At 46.3% G+C, this 22,526-nt stretch overlaps 1 protein-coding gene across 3 annotated transcripts in view; it reads left to right on the plus strand.

The window, feature by feature from the left end:
* Positions 1-22,526, plus strand: part of CNKSR3 (CNKSR family member 3) — a 124,078-nt gene that overhangs the window by 46,509 nt on the left and 55,043 nt on the right. For 2 of the 3 annotated variants that reach the window (XM_060205301.1, XM_060205302.1), the window contains one exon: positions 3,505-3,618. The exons of the other annotated variant lie outside the window; for it this stretch is intronic. In XM_060205301.1, coding sequence (XP_060061284.1) covers positions 3,505-3,618 — 114 coding nt within the window. The remainder of the gene's footprint in view (positions 1-3,504; positions 3,619-22,526) is intronic. 3 annotated transcript variants of the gene reach the window in all.

A 22,526-nucleotide genomic window follows, 5' to 3' on the forward strand; every position in this document is an offset into this window, starting at 1 on the left:
ATAGTCCTGTGATAAAGTTTGAGGTCCGGGACCATGGTACTTCCATTCCTGTTTCCCCTCCCTCATCTCCTCTCCCTTCCCCTCCTTTTCTCTCTGTCTCTCTCTATCTCTCTCTCAATGCAAAGAAGTGGTGAAATTCTTCATGCACTAGCTTCTTGCTGTGTAAAACAAAAACGCAAACCAGAACCCAAACATTTACTACAGCCTTCAAGGTCTTTCCACATAGGGAATTTAGAGAAACCTCAAACGTTTTAAGAACATTTCTTACACCACCAAGTGAGTTCACTTCACCAGTGATTTCAGAAAAGACCTCTCCAAATCTGGGTGCCTTTTAGGGAGAGGCCAGGGAGAGCATGGGCCCACCCACCTTGGTGCTGGCCAGCAGACTGGACATGTTTTATGGCAGGCTGGCCGGCACCTGGCAAAATATCTTGGGTCAGCTCAGCTTGGGCGAGCTCATCTCCTGTCCTGAGAGTTTATGACCGTGGCGCCAATTCTACCCTAAATGTTTACTTTTATTTTATTATGTCAGGGCTGAGCTAAAGTTAGAAGATACTTGATTTACAGTCTTTGACATCTCCAACTCAAGCACGGAGAGAACGTATCTCACATCTTTCTCCGGACCCTGCTTTATAACTTTGCAAACTCTTTTTAAGAGAAGTTGGTCAACTCTTTGACCTAAAGGGCATGTCTTTGAATTTTGCCGATGAGGCGTGAGACCCAGAATTGGGGAGAGGAAGCAGGGCAGGTCAGTGTTGGGGTACATTCCTGGGATGCTGACATCATGGGAAATATTTGGTGACAACTTGCTAAAATGTTATTTTGTATACAAGCCTATTAACTCCCAGCAGTCCAATGGGTGTTTGTGAGTGTTCCCTACAAGGCTACAATTCCTGGTACTGGGTGCTGTCGCTGTGAACTCAGCACAAGCTATTTAGACAAAGGAGGAAGACGCTTCATTCAGTATCTTCTTTTCCTTCAGTGCTCTGAAGGTGACCTGAACGAATCTAGCCATCAGCGCTCTTGTGAAAACACAGCCGATGGCCACATGGTACCTGTTTCCCTAATCTTCTCTCCACAGTTTCTCACTTTTTGTGCTACCAGTTGCTGCCTTCCTTAGGGAGGAAAATTCTAGATGAGAGAGAAAGAGGGAGAGATATGCGGGAGGGAGAGAGACTTTGCTGGTCAGTTACTTAGATCTTTGATAGGAACAAACTGTTATCAGATGAGTGGGCGAAGATGGCTGGAGTAATGACTCAGCTGGTGAAGTGTTGGATCTACCCGCCCTAAGCTCCTGGTTGGATCCCCAGCATTGTATGTAACCAGAGTGGCTTCTCTCTGTTTCTGTGTGTCATGTGAAACTCTCCCTCTCCTGTATAAATCTCTCTCTCTCTTACATGAAAACACTAGGGGGTCAGGCGGTAGCACAGTGGGTTAAGTGCACGTGGCGCAAAGCTCAAGGACCAGCGGAAGGATCCTAGTTTGAGCCCCGGGCTCCCCACCTGCAGAGGAGTCACTTCACAGGTGGTGAAGCAGATCTGTAGGTGTCTATCTTTCTCTCCCCCCTCTGTCTTCCCCTCTTCTCTTTATTTCTCTCTGTCCTATCCAACAACAAACGACATCATCAGCAACAATAATAACTACAACAAGGCTACAACAACAAGGGCAACAAAAGGGGAAAAAATGGCCTCCTTGGTGCAGGCACTGAGCCCCAGCAATAACCCTGGAGGCAAAAAAAGAGGCTAATTTAAAGGGACATAAGAGCCCCTATGCTCATAGCTGCATTATTCACAATAGCCAGAATATGGAAGAAACTTAGTGCTCATCAACAGATGACCGAATAAAGAAACTGTGGGACGGGGGTCAGGCGGTGCCACACCAGGTTAAGCGCACAAAGTAAGAAGTGTAAGGACCTGCACAAGGATCCTGGTTCGAGTCCTTGGCTCCCTACCTGCAGGAGGGTAGCCTCACAAGAGGTGAAGCAAGTCTGCAGATGTCAATCTTTTTCCTCTATTTTCCCATCTCTCTCAATTTCTCTCTGTCCTATCCAAAAGGGGGAAAGAAAAGTAGCTATGGGACATATATTCAACGGAGTATGAATCAGGAATTTAAAAAGATGGCCGCCAGGAGCAGTGGATTCGTAGCCCCAGCAATTAACCCAGGAGGCAAAACAAAAAGAAACAAACAAAACAGAGAACATTTGCAAACGTCTCAGCTCATCAGACTGACCTTCAGAGACAGACTAAACTATTATTGGTTCTAAGAGACAAACAGTTACTAATTAAAACCCAAGCAAAACCAAGAAAGGCCATGGCATCACATAGAGGCTTGGGGGCCATGTCCCAAATCCAACCTCCTTAGGTTCTGTCCCTGCCATCATTATCCTTGGGGTCCAGCCACCCCTGGGTCCTACTGTGTGGTCAGGTTGGCCCTTCAAGTCACAAGGTGACAAGCCAGAACTGCCATTGTTATTCAGCCAGGATCTGCCGCTCAAGTCCCTGCCCCTCACACGGGTATGTAAACGACCACTTCTTGTGGCTTGCTTACAACCTTTTACCCCTCTCAATTTCTTTCTTAAAACACAGAGGTGCCATCTGTCAAGGGCAGATAAAACACTGTACCCATTTGTCCACAGCTATCTAGTACAGCAGTATCCCTTCAATATAATAATAAAAGAAAGAAAGAAGAAGAAAGACAAAAGGAAAGCTGCAAATTCAAGTCTGTCTCCTTCACTGCTGACAGTCAATCGCGAGAACATTTGCTTCTGCAGAAATCACCCGTCTGGAATAGCAGCAGTTGCGTGATTTATGGGCCTGGCTTGGGTTCCGTTTTCTTCCCAGCCAGGACCCCAGCAGTGCAGAAGTGCCCCCCACCCCCGCCCCCATCTCTTCCAGGGCCCAGTAATCTTAACCACTGTGTGAAGCAGTCAGGGCTGGGGGGGGAGGGGGGAGGTGGCGACAACCCTCTACAGTTACAGTAGGTTGCACGTACTGAATCTTAACTTACTCTGGCACGAGTGTTTGCATTTGAAAGCCTCTTCCAGGTGCTTCCTGTGGACCGAGAGAGAAAAATCCGCACGAATCCCAGGAAGAGGACACCTGATTTGAACAACAACTGGGCAGTCAACACACACATTTCCCAATAGCTTTGCCCGGCTCTTGGAGCTCTGCCTTGCACATTTTTGTGTTAATTTTTAGCAGGGGTCCCAGTCGTGTGGGTAGTCATTGTCAGCCCGGGGTTTCACTGTGGTGCATTCCTCCCTGCCTTTCTGTGAAATATGGAAGCGATTCACCTCCCTCCAGCCCCTTCTTTTGTGTTTGCATTTGGCTGCAGCAGCTGAGATGTTTTCCTTTGTTATTTTTAAAGAGCCTTTAGTTTCAGTGCTGGGGGTTTGCTGTCTGAGGAAGGACAGCTGGTGGTGTGGCCTGGTGGGTCCTTCTAAGATCAGTTAGTCAAAGTTTTCTGCAGCTGAAACACCACTCTGAACCTCATATTCTTCCACAGAGATGGGAGCATCTTACCTTGAGAGCTTGGATTTGCCCAACATGAAAGACAAGATAGAAACTCAAAGCATGGTAGAGGGTTCTGTGCTGAAGGGACACTTTCTTGCTTTGACAGGTACACACACACACACACACACACACACACACACACACACACACACATCATTTAATATTGATTTACAAAATTATAAGACAACAAGGGTGTGATTCCACACTGTTCCCACCACTGGAGTTCTGTGTCCCCATTTCCTACGGCAGTTCTCCCAAGGTCACAGATAGGGTTGACTATTTCTTCTATAACTATGTATCTCTCTGATTCTTGAAATTTCTCTCTCTCTCTCTCTTTTTTTTGCCCATTTTTTCCCCCTAGAATTCTGTCTGCTCTTCCTTTCTTTTCTGCCCCCAGGGTTATCACCAGGGCTCAGTGCCTGCACTATGAATCCATTGCTCCTGGAGACTCTTTTTTTTTTTTTTTTTTCAATGTTGTTGCTGTTGCTGGATAGGACAGAGAGAAATGGAGAGAGGAGGGGAAGACAGAGGAAGAGAGAAAGATAGACACCTGCAGACCTGCTTCACAGCTTGCGAAGCTACCCTCCTGCAGGCAGGGAGCCGGGGACTTGAACCCAGATCCTTGTGATTCCCACTATGTACACTTCACCCAGTGAGCTACAACCCGCCCCACCTTCTCTTCCTTTCTTAGTCACACCTATACCTCTTACTACTTCCAAGTGTCCTTTCTTTCTTTTTTTTTTTTTTCTCTTCTCTCTCAGGGTCCTGATGGAACTGGGGTTCAGAGCCCTCTGTTCATCTTTCCCTAACATTTATCCTCCTCTGGGAACATAGACCAAAATTATTTTTGGGGTGCAGAAAGTGGGAATTCTGGCTTCTGCCATTGTTTTTTTTTTTTTTTCCTGGACATGGGCATTGGCAGGTTGATGCATAACCCCCCAGCCTGTTTCTGCCTTTCCCTAGTGAGCTAGGGCTCTGGAGTGGTGAGGTTCTGCGCTAAACTGCTGAGGTCATTTTGCCCATGACATTCAGTAGCATCTGAAACTTGGTGGCTGAATTGCCTTGACTTTTTATTAAAAACAGTACAGTGTCTTGGTTCTTGGTCTTGCTTCCAGTCCACCTCCCCATCCCACTCCTCCACTCTCTTGAGTTAACCCCTAGGATGAAACTGGTATAGTTCAAGACATTAAAGATATAGAAGAAGATAAGCACCCCACCCCATCCCAAGAGGGTGTATGGTTAGGGTGTTTTTGAACAGTCACAGGCTATAAGATTAGAAGCTACTTTCACTGCACCCAGCCCTGGATTCTCATCCTCTGTGCAAATCCTTTTACTGTCTCGGCACAAAGGGATTCTGCCTTCACAGAACCCAGTTGTCCCTGATTCTAGTGAGTGACACGTGACTTCTAGGTGTCAGGGTGATTTTATACAGGGTGAAAAGAACTTCAAAGACTTGCAAAACACACAGTTTTCATGGGGCGGGGTGGGGGGGATGGTCACCTTTACAAGAGAGGGTTTATCTGTATTTCTCTTTCTATGAAGACCTTTAAAAAGATCTACTTTTTATTTTTATATGATAAGAGTATGAGAAAGTGGGGGTCTGGGTGGTGAACCCGGTTAAACGCACATAGTACTAAGTGCAAGGATCTGAGCAAGGACCCAGGAGGACGCTTCACAAGCAATGAAGCAGGTCTGCAAGTGTCTATCTTTCTCTCTCTCACTCTGTCTTCCTCTCCTCTCTCAGTTTCTCTCTGTCCTAGCCCATAAAGTGGAAAAAATGGCTGCCAGCACCTACCGAGGCCCAGTGATAATCCAGAGGCAAAAACAACAACAAGAAAAACAAAGAAACAGGAAAATCAGAGAGAGAGGGAAAATGAGAAAGTGAGAGGTCAGAACACCAGTTAGCTCTGGCATATGGTGGTGCTGGGGATTAGACTTGTGGCCTCGGGGAAGGGTGGGGATCAGATAGGAAAGTCCTGTGCTCTGATGTTGAGTATCTCCCAGAACTCTCTATTTCTTTGTTTGTTTGTTTGTTTTTTAAATGAAAGTACACAGAGCATTGCTTCATCCTGTTTGTGGTCATGGGGGATTGAACCTAGAGCCTTCTGGATGCATTTCTCCCGTTTATGCACTGAGCTATAGCCTTGACCCACAAAGGTGATTTTAAATAAAAAAAGAGTGTTCATAGGTTTGTGAATCTGTCAGACCATAGGTTTTATGACAAGGCAGATATTTTCAGAGATGGTACTAGAAAAACAGACCCAGTTGTTTATTCGTTCATTCATTCATTCATTCATTCATTCATTCACTGAGTCCCTTGAACGATTAGGTTTTAGGGACTAGTGTCATCACATAGTTCCACATATCAAGGACTCAGGGGACATGGATAAAAATGTGTGGTCTGGGGTAGGAGAACAGATGAATTGATTCCTACAGAGGGCCATGGGGTGGTTGGCATGTGACAGGTGTCTGGAGAAGATTCAGGGGAGCCTGGAGCATCAAGAGGGGTCTGCCAAATAAGGCAGGTGTGTGGTGGGTACAACATGCAGAGAGAAACTGCATGCAAGTGTACATACAATCAGGAATCATCCCAGTGTGGAAGAAGGAATTCCTTCTCCATGTGGCTGGGGCTATAGGAGGCAAGGGCCTGAAGACTGAGGAGGAGCTTGGCCCTGAAGTCTCAGACAGACAGACAGACAGACAGACTGACCGACCAACCGACCGACCAACTGACTTACCTTCCTTCCTTTTTTCCTTTTTTTTTTTTTTTAACTAGACCTCTGTTTAGCTCTGGCATATGGTGGTGCAGGGGATTGAGCCTAGGACTTTGGAAGCCCAGGCTTGAGAGTATCCTTGCATAACCATTATGCTGTTAACCCCAGGCCTGGCCCTGAAGTAGATTCACCAAGTTGAGAGGCCTTTGCTCCTCATAAATGTTGCCATTTCCTCCAGGATGTTGCAGCCTTTCAGAGGAGGGAAACCTTCTCTGATCAGCATGACTTTTCGTCTCCTTTCCCTGCTTGGATCTTTGCTCTGGCATGTGCCCCCTGACCTGTCACCTGAGTGTGGTCATTGCTTGTCTCTGTTAGTTTAGGAGCTCTCTGGGCTCAGGACTGGCTTCTGGCACAACCCCAGTAGTGTTTGACATTAAGTGATAACAGGATATTTAGACTTCATCCTCTGAAAGGGACTAACCCAGGGATGGGCGGGGGTAAGGATGGGTGTCACATGAGTATATTTGTGAGTTTAGGAAAAGCAACATGAGGGTACATAGAACTGACAGCAAGTCTTAGAAAGGGAGTTTCTTAGTGCACGTAGAGGACAAGGGGACAGAGTGTGCTAACGATCTTGGGTGAGTCCAGGCCACGCTGATCTAGTGAATTAGCAACAGACAGTGTAGTGGTTCTTTTATTTAAGATCATGTGAAACTGTACAAGTAGGGAGGATATGTTATAAATGTGCCAGGGCCTGGGTTCAAGTCCCTGGCCTGCATCTGCAGGGGAAGAGCGTCACAAGTAGTCAAGCAGTGCTGCGGGTGTGCCTTGCCTCCTCTGCAATCTCCCTTTCTCCTTTTCAACCACCCCTGGCTCCCCACCTGCAGGGGGGATGCTTCCTAAGCAGTCAAACAGGTCTGCAGGTGTCTGTCATTCTCTCTCCCTGTCTATCTCTCTCTCCCAGTTTCTCTTTGTTTTTATTAATAAATATTTTTTTTTAAAAGATTTTAGAAAGCTGTACAAGTTGCAGAGAGATTCTAAGAATCTGTCCTTAGCCCCACTCTCCTTTCCCATGTATTTCAGTAGAAATCACAGTCTCATCATCTTATATTCATTTTCTTATTTATTTATTTATTTACTTATATTTGGCCTCCAGGGTTATTGCTGGGACTCAGTGCTGGCGTTACAAATCCACTGCTTCTGGTGGCCATTTTTTCCACTTTATTGGAAAGGACAGAGAGAGATTGAGGGAAGAGGGGGAGAAAGACAGACACCTGCAGAGCTGCTTCACCACTTGTGAAGCATCCCCCCTTGCAGGTAGGGAGCAAGGGGCTTGAACCCAGACCCTTGGCACGGGTCCTTGAACTTAGTACTATGTGTGCTCAACTGGGTATGTCATTGCCTGCCCCCCCCCCCCCATTTTCTCATTTATTGATACTCCGGTGGTGGACAGATTTGAGAAATCACAATGAAATCCCTCTCCTTGAAAGGTCTTGGATACTTTGATAGAAGGTGTGTTTTATCTGTACAGAGAGATTTGAACTGACTTCAAGGCAGGTGACTGCACAGCTATTTCTGTCTTGCAGCGAGTGAAGTTGTTTGTGAAGTTTTGGAAAGATAAGGAAGTGGACTCTGTAGTTTTTCAGAGTATAGATATGGCTTTATCATCCTGTCTTCTAGGCTTGATGAGGGAATGCCTTGTCCAGAGATAGATATGCTTCTGATAGTCACTCTCTAAGACCTGGGCATTTAAAAATGTTCCCTTACAACTTTGGATGGGAATCTTCCCACAGAACATTGTTTCCTGGCCTGGGAATTTCTCTTCCTTTTCATTGTACTTTATTGGGAGAGTTAATGGATTATAGTACAGTTAACACATGGATGTGGTTTCTCATCTTCCAGTGATAGGCATCTACAAAACACCCCTAAGTCAACTTAGGTAATTTCCTGCCTTCATGCTCCACTACCCCAAAGCCTCCCCCCCCCAAACCCAAGTCCCTTTCCTTCCCCTCCTTTCCCATAGTCATTTGCTTTGGTGTACTACACCACATGACCTGAGTGTTTTTATTTTCGCTACTTCTTCTTCTAGCGTTTGCCCTTCTTCCGTAGCCAGTCAACAGCGTCAGGTTGAGCCTGATGTAAAGTTTCGAGACCTCCTTTGAATCTAGAGAGGTGGCAGTCGTTGACTATGTGGGTCATAGTCTGTCTGGAGCCGCAGGGGCAGTTCAGGTCGTCTCTGGCTCCCCAGCGATGGAACATAGCGGCGCAGCGGCCATGGCCTGTTCGATAGCGATTGAGGAGGGCCCAACCATAACGTGCTATGTCAAAGCCGGGTTGACGCCTGCAGGGGTCTGTGATGAGGTGTTTGTTCTTGACCTCAGCTGACTGCCAGCTCTGTTTCCAAGAGACTGGAACAGAGAAGTTCAGTGTAGGCATAGGGGACCAGATTGGGTGACGAGATGTCAAGCGTTGAACAGGGTGGGCGAAGATATCCGCGTAGATTGGCAGGTCCGGTCGAGCGTAGACGTGGGAAATGAACTTAGATGATGCCGCATCCCGACGAATATCTGGCAGGGCGATGTTGCTAAGAACTGGCAGCCATGGAACCGGGGTGGAACGGATGGTTCCAGAAATTATCCTCATGGAGGAATATAATTTGGAATCGAGGAATATAATTTGGATTTTCGCTACGATTTTGGGAATCATCCTAAAACAAATGATTTACTTTCTTTTTTTATATATAAATCTATTTATTTTTTGGATAAAGACAGAGAGAAATTGAGAAGAGACAGGGAGATAGAATGGGGGAGAGACAGAGAGACACCTGCAGCCCTGCTTCACCATTCATGAAGCTTCCCCCTGCAGATGGGGACCAGGGGCTTGAACCTGAATCCTTGTCCACTGTATGTGTGCGCTTAACCGGCTGTGTCACTGCCTGGCCCCACTAATATACTTTCTTATGCTGGAGGAACAGAGCGCCTCCAGCATCCTGAGCTTATGAAAGAATGGATTTGGCATACTCTCTGAAGCATGTGATTGCTGTGATGGTAATATGTTGCCATGAATGTCTTTGCCAACTGACCCCAGAATGTCTATCACATTCCCAGAGTTACTGCTCTGGGTATTTAGGTAGCAGATGTTCCTAGCAACAGACCCCCAGAACCCTTTCTAGAACTTTCTCAACTTGCTTCTTTGGAGGGTAGGCAAGAAAAGAACTGGTTTCTACACGCCATGTGCGCTTAACCCGCTGTGCCACCGCCCGGCTCATGAACTGCTTTCTATAATGAAGCCAGTTGGCTTTGAGTGAGGGTTTCAGAGAAGTCCTGCACTGTGTGATTTAACTGGATGCACTTTATGGCATAGGGTTTATCCCATTTCAAGAAAGAGAACTCAAATCTTCCTGACATATCTGAAAAAGAAAAGACCTTTAATATCATTGCAATACTGCTTGCTAGGTGGGGAGAGAGTGCAGGATGGGAAAAGGGATCCTTAAGGCTCTTGTTCTGCCGGCTTGGAGACTTCATCTTTGGGTTCCCAGGTGTGCGAGGGGAGGTCCCTGGAGGGGTTACTGTAGTGCAGGCTGGATTTCATCATCTGTGGCAACAGTGATGCCTTGCTGGCACCTGCTGTCTGCAATGCACAGAGAACACCGTGGTGGTGGGGAGGGAGGGCCTGTCTTTTTCCTAGAAATTGCCATTCTGCTTTGGAAGAGGAAGTGGTGAAGGAGAAACAGCTATGGGATTTGGGACTTATTGGAGGTCACAGCCCCAGGAGCAGCCCTGCAGTGAGCTGAGCAAGCTTCCTCTCTCCAGAAGGCTGACCTTAGACTGAGGATTCTATAATCATCACTCAGATGGAGCCAGAGGAGAGAGGCCCCAGGGAAGCATGGAATAAGCCCTGCGGTCAGGGGGGTGCTTTGTAGTGACTGCTTCAGTGTATCTGAATTAGAACTTGTCTTTGGGGGCCAAGTGGTAGCGTACTGGGTTAAGTGCACATGGTAAGAAGCGCAAAGACAGCTTAAGGATCCTGGTTTGAGCCCCTGATCCCCACCTGTGGCGAGGGGGGGATTCACTTCACAAGCGGTGAAACAGACCTGAGGGTGTCTATCTTTCTTTCCCCCTCTCTCTCTTCCCCTTCTCTCTCGATTTCTCCCTGTTCTATCCAACAGCAACAATAACAATGACAACAATAAGAACAACAACAGAATGGAGAAAATGGCTTCCAGGGACTGTGGATTTGTAGTGCGGGCACTGAGCCTCAGCTTGTCTGTGCTGGCATGGTGGGTGCATGGTGGTGTGGGTGAAGGGGGAAGTTGGATGGGTGGTAGGAGGGGTGATGGGGGTGTGTGAGTGGACGGGTGGTGAGGAGCATGGGGTTGTGGGGAGGCAATCGCTTTCACTTGAAAAGGGGGAGTGGTTCATGGAAACTGCATGGATCTGGAAGGATTATTGTTGGCTCTTGACTCATGAACACAATTGCTCAATTGGAGAAGGCAGTGAAGGTTGGCCAAGAGGAATTGAACAGTGCCCAGGAGGTGGTGGAAAGGGGCCGGGCCTGTGTTACACCTCTCATCTCGCATTCTTCAGAAAAGCCTGTTGACTCTCCTGCTTCTCTGTCGGTGTCTACCAGTGGGCAGACCGTGAGTTCTGGGAAACTCAAATCTCTAGACTAGTTCTACCACTTTCTAGTTGGGTCCCTTCTGCCATTGTCTTCCCTTAAATGTCCACTTCCTTGTGAAAGGAAGGGAGATAGCAAGACTGGTCTTGCGGACTCCTGAGAATAATTGAGACTTACGTTTAACCAGCTCTCTACAAACTTAGTAAACATGTAGTAAACAGTCATTTCCTTGGGCTGGCCCATCCTCAGGCCCTTGGGCGGTGCCTGTGCTCTGACTCACAGGGGCACTGTCAGCCTGGCAGGTGCAGGAGGAAACACATCGCCTCCTCTTCCTACATGTCCTCAATCTCTCTTTAGATCTGCCCTTTCTTATCAACCATTTTCCACCTGGTTAGAGCTTGAGTCTTGCAGTCAGCTTACTTCAAACCCTGGGTGTTGCCTCTGACTTAACTCTTACTTGTCATGTGTCATTCCTAATAGGTCCTCCGTTCTGGCACTTTCTCTCTTGTCATGTCTCCTCCTCCCCTTCCATCACTTCATACCTGGATGACTCTGAGGTTTTCCTGAGGGAATCTGGCTTAGCCAGCCTCATATTTTCCAGATCCTATTGACTTCTCTTCTACCAAACCTGTCTTCACTTGGCTAGTGTCTGGGATTGAACTCAGAGCTTCACACATGCAAGACATGTTCTAATTCTGAATCTCTTTTGTGATCCCAAGCCCCTATGGTCTTAAGACCTAGTCCATCTCCACTGTCTTCCATCTCTGTGACAGAGTTTTATCTCTGGTCTGTGCTTCCCACAATTCATGCCTCATCCGGACATAGAGTGGACACTTAGTGACTGCATGCAGTTTGATTTCTCCTTTCTTTGCATGCAAGCCCCAGTCTTTCTCTCCCAACATCAGAACAGGAGGCAGGAGGGAGGAGGGAGAAGGGGAGGGGTAAGTGTTCTGCTATAAATGAACTCAACCAGCCTGTGCTTCAGATGGCAGACACTTCCAGAAGCCTGGCTTTGGTGGCATTACATCTTTGCAGCCATAGTTTTTCTCCATAGGCTGAGGGTAATGGTAATGCCACTTCAGAGGTTGCATATGAAGAATCAATATGCTAGTGTGCCAGGTGATTCAGTCCTACACACCACACATGGAAATGGTTAGCACATGGTAGGGCTCCTTTCATAAAAACATGGTGTTGGGAGTCGGGTGGTAGCACAGCGGGTTAAGCGCACGTGGCACAAAGTGCAAGGACCGGCGTAAAGATCCTGGTTCGAGCCCCCGGCTCCCCACCTGCAGGGGAGTCACTTCAAAGGCGGTGAAGCGGGTCTGCAGGTGTCTGTCTTTCTCTCCTCCTCTCTCTTTTCTCCTCCTCTCTTCATTTCTCTCTGTCCTGTCCAACAACGACGACATCAATAACAACAAAAACAAGGGCAACAAAAGGGAAAATAAATATAAAAACAAACAAAAACAGTGTTGAAAAAAGGAACCTAGGATCTTATGCATGAATAATACTAGCCATCAGCTTCCCTGGTTCAATATTTCTGCCTACCTCCCTCTCTCTCTTCCCCACTTCCTCTCTCCTGTCCTTATTTCCACTCTTCCTCCCTTCTATCTCCCTCACCTCCTTCTCCTCTTTCTTTTTTCCCTCCTTCTTATTTAAGGAAAGAATGAGAGGAAGAGACAGACACAGAGAGGAGAGACACCACAGCACTGTTCCACCATCCACAGAACTCCATGGTGCTGTCATGTGGTGCTGAGATTTGAATTTAGGACCCTACACTCGATAAGACATGCTTTCTCCTGGATAAGCCACTGCTCAGGCCTTGAAATAGCCTCTTAAATGCTCTGCCCACCGCCAAGCCTTCTATCATATAGCACAAATTCACAGCCTTCGAACACATTCACCCAACAAATTATTCTTGCAAGCTTACTCTGTGCCAATAACTTTCCCAATGGATGAAAGTCTGATGATGGGCAAAACCAATCTGAACTGGTCTGCATAGAATTTGTCATGTTGTGGAGAAAGACACCAGCTCCATAAGTAGATTACACAGCAAGGTGTGCAATGAGATACGGAAGGAGGAGTGCTGAGGGCCAGGGAGCGATTCCCATCGGAAAGGACCTCGCAGTTGAGAGCTAACAATTGAGTCGTAGACGAATGCCCAAGGAAGGAGACAATGGGATACATGCAAATTGAATACTGGCTCTTTCTCTTTGAATGTGGTATGCTAGTTAGCATTTTATTAAGCTTGGAGGATGACAGGTGATAATTAGCCCTCTACTCTGCAGCTCTGCGGGTACCCGAATATGCTGTCAAGGATATGCTGCTTTTATCTGACTTGAGTATAAATAGGTGCATTACGCTGGCCCGGGGCAGGGGGTGGGAGTGGACAGGGGGAGGCTGGGTGCTCTTGCTCAGGGCGGCTTTGTGTTTATTACACACGGGGCCAGCCGTGCCCCATCAGGCACTTTGTCACATCATGAAGAGTGCTGTCTGGGCTTGTCTGCCCAAAGGGCAGGTGCTCTTTCTTTGTGTTTCTGTGGTGTGCGTTTGCTCTGAAAGTTGCTTTTGTTGAAACTTGACCAAGCCAGGTGCTTGCAGCTGGAGTATGGACTGACTGACATCTTGGAAATTTGCTGAACAGAGTCTGTTGACTTGGCGAAGAGGCATCCTTTGCAGGTACCCAGATAGGACGACTGTCAGGCATCATTCTTTAAACTCCCTGGTGTGACCAATTCTCATTTTCTAACATTTCCTTTCAGGAATGGCATCTCCCGAAATGGTACAGAAGAACCTTCTAGAAGAAGGAGCCTGTGGTTGTATTATGGATGAGTTCATACTGTCATGGCTGGATCAAGGGGAGATAGTTTGTAGCTCATCTCCCCCCCCCCACACCCCCGTATCTGTCACTTGCTATTTATTTGCCTTTTACCGTGATGAAGCATGAAAGATAACTATCTACTGGGTTTTTCTTTATTTTCACAGCATTTAAGTTTTCTGATACTTTCTGTTATGGCATCTGATAGTAATTTACAACAGTGGTTCATTTGTCATATCACTAGTACTTTCAACTGAAGAAATGTTTTACAAGGCTCTTGTTTCCAGGGTAAAGTTTTACATCTTCCCAAAACACATGTTAGCATTGCCCCCCCACCCCCAGCTCTCTTCTCCTGAGATCTTTGATCTGCAGATGTAGACCACAGATTTATTTATGCTCTACTCCTCTGTCTGTTCCCCTGACTTGTTTCTTTTCTGATTTCTTTCATTAGTAACTTTATAATCATCAGCACGATTATAAGAGAATGGGGGGATAATTCCATACAGTTCCTACCACCAGAGTTCCATGTGCCGTCTCCTCTGTTGGAAACTTCTCTATTCTTTGTCTCTCTGGAAGTGTGGATGGCTCAGGCAAACTTAGTACTAAGTCATGGGCCCTTTGGAATATGCATAAAATAGACTTCTGAAATTTTTTGGGGGGGTGCAGCAGAAAGTGGAATTTCTGGCTTCTGTAATTGCTTCTCCACTAGACATGGACTTGAGCTGGTGGATCCATACCCCCAGACTGTTTCAGTTTTTCCCTAGTCAGGTAGGGCTGTGGAGAAGTGAAGTCCCAGGACACATTGGTGATGTTGTCTGCACAGAGAAGTCAGGATGGAATCCTAATAATGTCTGCAACTTGGTGGCTGAAAGACGGTAAGATATAAAGCAGGACAAATTGTTCAGTATACAGGAACCCAAAGGTAGGAAATAGAACAGATGAAATTGGGGGTCTTCGTGTGGGAAGAAGCTAGGCAGTCTATTTTAGGTATGTTCCAAGGGGCCCATAACTTTAGTAATTTTTGCTTGAGCCTGATAGCTGAAATGCAGATGGTCTAAAAATATTGTCTGGGAAAAATGGTGTCAGAGTTGAGAATCGGGCTAGAAAGCCTTGGTTAGGGCAGAAAGTAGCTCCCAGACATGAGGAAAGCTATGATTTCTTTCTTAAGTCCCACATATGAATATTACCATCCATTTTGTGTCCTTGTGCTTTGGATTTAATTCACTTAGCATAGTTCCTTTCCGTTCCATGCAGAAGGCAAAGATTGATCTCTCTCTCTCTCTCTTTCTCTTAGTAGCTGATTTAAATTTCATTCTGAATATAAACCACATCTACTCTGCCCACTCATCAGTCCTTGACTAAAGAATAGCTTGTTTCCATTCCTTGGCTATTACATATGCCAGACAGCAGTGATTTAAAGACTTGAAAATGGTGTTAAGATGAGTTAAACCAACTGAGCACATAGAAGAAATGGCACTCAGATTAGCTATAGAGGAACGTGACATACGTTTTCCATACACATCATTCTAGATACGTGACTTTACTTTTAGTGCATAAATGCAACAGCGCTTGGAGAGGCTCTGTCTTAGGAATGCGGTCTCTGGCTCTCTGTTTAGGGTTCCTGCACAATTGTTGATGCCTGAATGGCCTCTCCAGCTGCTGGTCCTCTGTAGAGGCACCTGTTGAGTGTGTATTTCATGAAAAACTCCTGAGGGTGTTTCTAAGATGCTCCCACAGAGGTGCTGTTTTACAGTTCATGCAAAGAAAGTCAAGCTAAGTTGGTTCAGAAATGAGCCTTTTGGTGGAGGAATAATGTCGTGTGTGTGTGTGTGTGATGGGAGTCAACTCAGGATCCTTTGTGTGCATGTCGCCCCTGTGTGACTTCTTGGGTCTGGATTTTTCATTTAGGGAGAGATACAAGGAAAGAAATGAGGGAGAAGCAGACAGACGAGAGACCTAGTACCATCCATGGTGTTCTCATATGGCATGCCCATGTAAAGTGTGCACTCTTTCTGGGTGAGCTATCTCCAGGCCTTGATAAATGTCATTTGGGGGGGGGGGTTGCTTATAAAAAAAGATTTTGTTTTGTTGATAATGCCTCGACAGTCCCAGAGTAGAAGCTTACAAATGAAAAGTCTGGAGGGGATTCCAGGGACATAACTGAGTTTGGGGCGGGTGCTGGTGCTAGTGGGGGGAGTCAGTGGTGGACTTGCTTTGGTAGGAGATAGGGTAGAAGCTTCCATGGAAAGCTTTCAGTAACTTTTGTTTCCTTTAAGGTCCCAGCGTCTGTGGAACTAGCAAGAGTTCTTTGTGGAAACAGTGTAGCCATGACATTTGCATCTGTTTTTTCCCAGAGTTTCTCCTCATGCTTTCTTCTTGCTTTCTTTCCTCTTATTTGTGCATTCTGATTAACTTTTTTTTCTTTCTTTCCCATAGAGAAGCCTCCCTCCCATAAGAAAACACAACCGGAGGAGGACAATGTATCTTTCTTCACTTCCTTCCCCTGCAAAGAGTTTTCTTTCAAGGGACTGATTGCTCAGTTCTCTCTTGGGGCAAAGCCTGGGTTACAGAGGGTAATAGAGCAAACACTCCAGCTTGACAATATTTTCTGATTTCTTGCCAGCGTCCTTGCTCAGGCTTCTGTGCGCTTCTGTAAGGCAGACACTCTTTCTGCTTTTGGTTTTTGGGCAAAGATGCAAGTCTGTACAGGACCCCAGTGAGCTGGGTTGTTTTCTGACTTAAGAATACACACCTCAGACAGGTTCTCTTCCTCTTTGTTTTTCTTCCAGGATATATAGGTAGGGGTTGACTTGCACTGACAGCTTCTCAGCACTGTTTCTCCCTCTCCCTCTCCCTCTCGCTCTCCCTCATTCCTCTCCCTCTCTCTCTGGAGTATTCTCTCTTCTCCCTGTGCCTTTTCTCTGGGGTGTTCATGGTATATTCTGGAATATTCTGGGCTGTTCACTAGAACCTTCAGGGCAGTATCTGATGGTGTGTATTTTTTGGTCCTAGCATGAGAGTTTAGTTTTGTCCTAATTAAACCAGGTAGAGACTTCTGTGAATTCCACAAATTCTTTGAGTTTTGTAAATTATTTTTTTAACCATTCTCTTTTAAATATTTATTTAATGAGAGAGATATAGGGGAAAAGGGGAGAGAGGGAGAGAGACCAGAATACTTCTCAACTCTGGCTTATGGTGGTGCTGAGGATTGAACCTGGGACCTCAGAGTCTCAGGCATGAAAGTCTTTTTGCAGAACCATTATGCTGTCGCTCCAGCCCCAATTCTTTGTGTTTTAAAGTCAGTCAGTTTTATTAGTGTCACTCTACTCTGTGTCCATTACTGCTCTTTTTATCTGAAGGAAAAATCTGGGCCAGGGCCAGTAAAATGGTTCATGGGTAAAGTCCAACTTGCAGGAGGAGAGAGAGGGCTGCCATGTTTCCTCATCAAATGCAGATATTTCGGAGGTTTCTCCACTACCTTTGCTTCCTTACCATCAGTGATACCCCTCTTGAGAGCATGCTGGCTTTTAACTTTCTCCAAAATCCATGTTGTAGACATCAAGGTGTATGTCCCCCCCCCCCCAACCCTGTATTATTATCACCACAGCACTGTTCAGCTCTGGTTTACAGTGAGGCAGGGGATTGAACTTGGGACTTCGGACCCTCAAGCATAAGAATCTCTTCACATACCCATTACGCTATCTACCCCCACCCAATTTTCTTTTTACTTTAAAGCTCACAAAGCTTGTCAGGCATCTCCTGTTCTCCTTGAGGGAGGAAGAGCAGAGGGTATTACTGTCCCTGCTTTGTAACATTGTCCCTTCTCCATGATGTCATTGATCCTTGGAGGTCAAGACATCTGTATCCTTATCAGACCCAGATGACGTTAACACAAAACCTGAGTGTCAATCAAAAGTGTCATGTACACAACTGCACTTTGGAGGTTATGATGCAAAAATAGGGAGCGTGACATTCTACTCTAACCTGTTAGATCTTGCAATTTTTCACCTTTATACCCTATTTCCTTCCTTCCTTCCTTCCTTCCTTCCTTCCTTCCTTCCTTCCTTCCTTCCTTCCTCTTTCCCTCAGCACCACCTCCCCCAAGGCCTTCCTTCTTTTCTTTCTTCCATTCTTTCATCTTCTCCCTCCTCACCTTTCTCTCTCTTTCCTCCTCCTCCTCTCCTCTTGCCACCAGGCCTATTGCTGGAACTTGGTGCTGGGGCTTAGTGCTCTGCTGTTCCCAGCTGCCATGTATTTTTATCTCTTCTATGTAGAGCGTGAGAGGCAGAGAGAGAGGAGGGGGGAGACACACACAGAGAAGGAGAGACACCGCAGTATCGATCTTTCTTGTCCATGTTCTCATGCGCTAGCCCAGTGCTCAAACCTGGGTCCACATGCACGGAACTGTGCGATTGTAGTGGGAGGGCCACCGGCCACCCCGCACAGCACTGCCTTTTCCACATGGACGTCACCGTATACCAAGTGTAGTGCCCATTACTTGCCCATCAATGGGATCTAGAGCACTCGACCATCGTGCCAGCCGCGGATTAGATAACAGTGGTGTTGTGTTCATGCGAAGACGAGAAGATGGTCGAGTGATACACCTTGGAAATGCCAGGGCCTGGTGCCAGACCACCTCAATAAAGCAAACACCACAGTAAAGCGAGTCACGCAGTTTTGTGGGTTGCAGAATGCATGCAGGATATACGTTTGCTCACTGTATCGTGGCCTGGGAAGTGTGCAAATAGCACGACATCTAAAAGCCCAGTGTGATGCCAAGCCATGGTGTGAGCATGCATTGCTGAGGAAAGCAAACAAAAACAAAACTGCCGAATGCAGAGCTGACTCGGATTTTCCACTTGTAAAGTACACAGCAAGCAAAGGAGTAAGAGTAAGTGAAGTGTCATAAATCAGTGATCAAATAAGCCATGCCTAGTGCTCCCAAGACCTCAGGATCCTAGAAATGTTGCACCAGAGGGACCATGCAATCAGCTTGATTTCTTTTTAAAAATTTTTTAAGAATTATCTTTATTTACTTGATAGAGACAACTGGAAATTGAGAAGAAGGGGGAGACAGAAAGACACCTGCAGTCCTCCTTCACCCCTTGTGAAGCTTTTCCCCTGAAGGTGGGGGCTAGGGGCTTGAACCCGGGTCCTTACGCATTGTAACGTGCGCACTCAATCAGGTGTGCCACTGCCTGGTCCCGTGCATCAGCTTTCTAGCCTCTGTGCATCCGACTTTGGTGAACAGATAATATGAACTGATAGAGGTTGTTTAGCATTTATGAATTAGAGCTTCAGGCTCACAAACTTTTCTCCCTGCACAGTGTAAAAGCCTCACTAGTAAAGGGGAGAGAGATGCTGAATGAGGTCTGTACTGACTGCATCAGAAAGCCAAACAGGTTACTTCACAGCCTTTGCAAGAAAGGAAAGACTTTATGATATTCCAGAGTATAATGGAGGCAGGGCCAATACTCAAATCTACTTCACTATCCTATTTTTGTAGGGGAATACTTACAATTTATTATTATTTTTTAAAAAATGTATATATAAAATAAAAAATACTGACAAGACCATAGGATAGGAGGGATACAATTCCACACAGTTCCTACCACCAGAGCTCTGTATCCCATCCCCTCCCTTGAAAGTTTTTCTGTTCTTTATTCCTCTGTGACTATGGACCCAGGATCATTATGGGGTGCAAAAGGTGGAAGGTCTGGCTTCTGTAATTGCTTCTCCACTGCACGTGGGTGTTGGCAGGTCTATCCATACTCCCAGCCTGTTTCTATCTTTCCCTAGTGAGGCAGGCTCTGGAGAGGTGGGGTTCCAGGACACATTGGTGAGGTCATTTGCCCAGGGAAGTCAGGCTGGCATCATGGTAGCATCTGCAATTTGGTGTCTGAAAAAGCACTAAGATAGAAAGCCGAACAAATTGTTAAACTATCTGGAACCTAAAGGTAAGAATAGAGCAGATGAGATTTGGGGGTCTCCATTTTGGAAAAAGCTAGTAGGTCTATTTTAGGTATATTCCAAGGGGCTCATGACTTTACTAATTTATAATTGTATACAGGCAGAAGGATGACCTTGGGGGCACTGGGCGGTGGTGCATCTAGTTGAGTATACATGTTACCATGTGCATGGACCCCCCCCCATTCAAGACTCTGTTCCCCATCTGTAGGAGGAAAGCTTTGCAAGTGATGAAGCAGTGCTACAGGTCTCGGTCTCTCCCCCCCCCCCATATATAATATATCCCCTACTCCTCGCAATTTCTTTGCCTCTATCAAATAAAATAAATAGGGCCCAGGCCGTGGTGCACCTGGTTACATGCACACATTACAGTGTGAAAGGACCTGGGTTCAAGCCATTGGTCCCCACCTACCTACAGGGGCAAAGCTTCACAAGTGGCAAAGTAGGGCTGCAGGTGTCTCTCTGTTTCTTTCCCTTTCTATCTCCCCTTCCCTTCTCAATATCTCTTGGTTTCTATCCATCAATAAGTAAATAAATAAAATTCAAATAAAATAAACAAAAAGTGAACAAATAAAATCACCAGATTGAAAAAAGAAAGGGAGCACCTTCTATCTTATCTATTTCTTGAAAAATAGGTTGGGTTCAGGTCTTGGGAAAAAATAGGAGGTAAAGTCTCAGGTCACCTGGCTTCCTGGAACATCATATGTTTCTCCTAAAATATAGCTTGTAGCAGCTTATAGATAGAGTCTTCTGACTTGTCCTAGTCATGAATGCTTCTTTATCTCTTTAAAAAAATTTTTATTTATTTATTATTACTGGATAGAGACAGAAATTGAGGGGAGAGGGAGAGATAAAGAGGGAGAGAGACAGTGAGTCACCTGCAGCCCTGCCTCACCACGTGTGAAGCTTCCTTCCTGCAGGAGAGGACCAGGGGCTTGAACCTGGGTCCTTACTCACTGTAGTATGTGAGCTTCACCAGGTGTGCCACCACCATGTCCCATTATGAGTGTTTCTTTTAAAAAAATTTTTTAAATATTTATTTATTTTCCCTTTTGTTGCCCTTGTTTTTTTATTATGGTTGTGGTTATTATTGTTGTTATTGATGTCGTCATTGTTAGATAGGACAGAGAGAAATGGAGAGAGGAGGGGAAGACAGAGAGGGGGAGAGAAAGACAGACACCTGCAGACCTGCTTCACCGCCTGTGAAGCGACTCCCCTGCAGGTGGGGAGCCTGGGGCTCGAACCGGGATCCTTACGCTGGTCCTTGCACTTTGCGCCACGTGTGCTTAACCCACTGTGCTACCTCCCGCCTCCCATGAGTGTTTCTAAGAGCTTTATGGACTCACTCACAAGTGTTGAATCTCTGAATCACCCAGAGGCTTTTAGGAAGTGGGTACTTCTGTTTTCTCTGTGAGAAAAGAAAAATCCCAAGACACAGAGAGGTTAAGTAATTTGCACAAAGTCACAAAGCAGAAGCAGAACAGAATCCAGACACTTTGGTTCCAGTGGCCCAATTCCCCAAAATCATCCACCTTGCAGCTTCTTCTCCCCAGAAAAGTGGATTTTAAATCCCACTTTATTGGCTGGTTCTTTGAGCTTCAGTTATGTTATGTGAACCACAGCTGTGTCTTTCTAAAAGATACTTTAATCTCAGCGGATAGAGACAGAGAGAAATTGAGAAGGAAAGGGACAATAGAGAGGGAGAGAGAAAAAGAGACCCCTGCAGCCCTGCCTCACTGCTCATGAAACCTTTTTCCTTGTAGGTGGAGACCAGGGACTTGAACCCCGGTCCTTGTGCTTAGTAAGGCGTGTGCTCAGTAGTGTGCCAGCTACCATTTCCTGCAGTCTTTAGCATGGCGCCTAGGGCACGGTCTCTGTACTCATGTACCGTGTATGTCACTTCCCCTCCCATCTGTTTCTTTATGGGCCTCTGCGAGGGCCCCAGTGCCCCACTGAGGTTCTAGCTATGCTTTTCTGCGTAATTTTAGTGTCCTGGTGTGCTGGGGGAAGGCCCACTCTGCGTTCTGGTTTCTCCATCAGTTAAATGAAGATAATGATCACCCGGCCAGCATCCCGCCCTGGCGGCAGGACAGGGATCAGAGAAACAGCCCAGTCCATCCGGGTACTGGGTGCCCTCCAGCACCCTGTTAAACCAGGGCCTGTATTTAACATGCCATCTGGCTGTTTAGACCGTGGACTTTGAAATGACCACAGCAGTAGAAGGCTGGACACATGGTGGATTTTTTTTTTTTCTTTCTTCCATGGAAATCCTGATAGGTTCAGGTACGGGTGACTGATGTGTTGTGAGTATCCCTCTCCCATGCTGGAACTTTCCACCCGGCAGAATTAGAATTGACAACCCCGTTATTGTGGGGGGATCTTGAGACTCCAAACTTGCTTCCTCGGCTACCGTGTGGTCCACAGGCTACAAGGATTCGTGCTTGAGACTTTAGCTTGCTGTTGAGTGTGGGTACTGCTTTCTTCTTCCCCCCAAGGTTTAGCACAGTAAAAATTAAAGCTAAGTGCAGTGAATGGTAGAGGAGACAGAGTAATGGTTACTCTCATGCCTGAGGCTCTGAGGTTCTAGGTTCAATCCCCAGCACCGCCAGACCTGAGCAGAGTTAACATAAGATTTTCATTGTTGTTATTGCTGGCACTTCACTGCTCTGATCCAACTTTTTCAGAGAGACAGAGACAAGACATCGAGTCAGAGGGAAAAAGCTACCTCACTGCTTCCTCTAGTGCACTGGGGGCCAGGCTGGGACTTGGCTCAGGCACCATGCACGTGTCAAAGCAGGAGCACTCTCTGAGCTATTTTGCTCGTGTTAATGTTTGACATAATTTTTTTCCATGGCTAGAACCTTTTACACATGATTTCACTGCTCTAGGCTGACTTTTCAG

Source organism: Erinaceus europaeus, chromosome 13 (assembly GCF_950295315.1).
Source record: "Erinaceus europaeus chromosome 13, mEriEur2.1, whole genome shotgun sequence".
NCBI lineage: Eukaryota > Metazoa > Chordata > Mammalia > Eulipotyphla > Erinaceidae > Erinaceus > Erinaceus europaeus.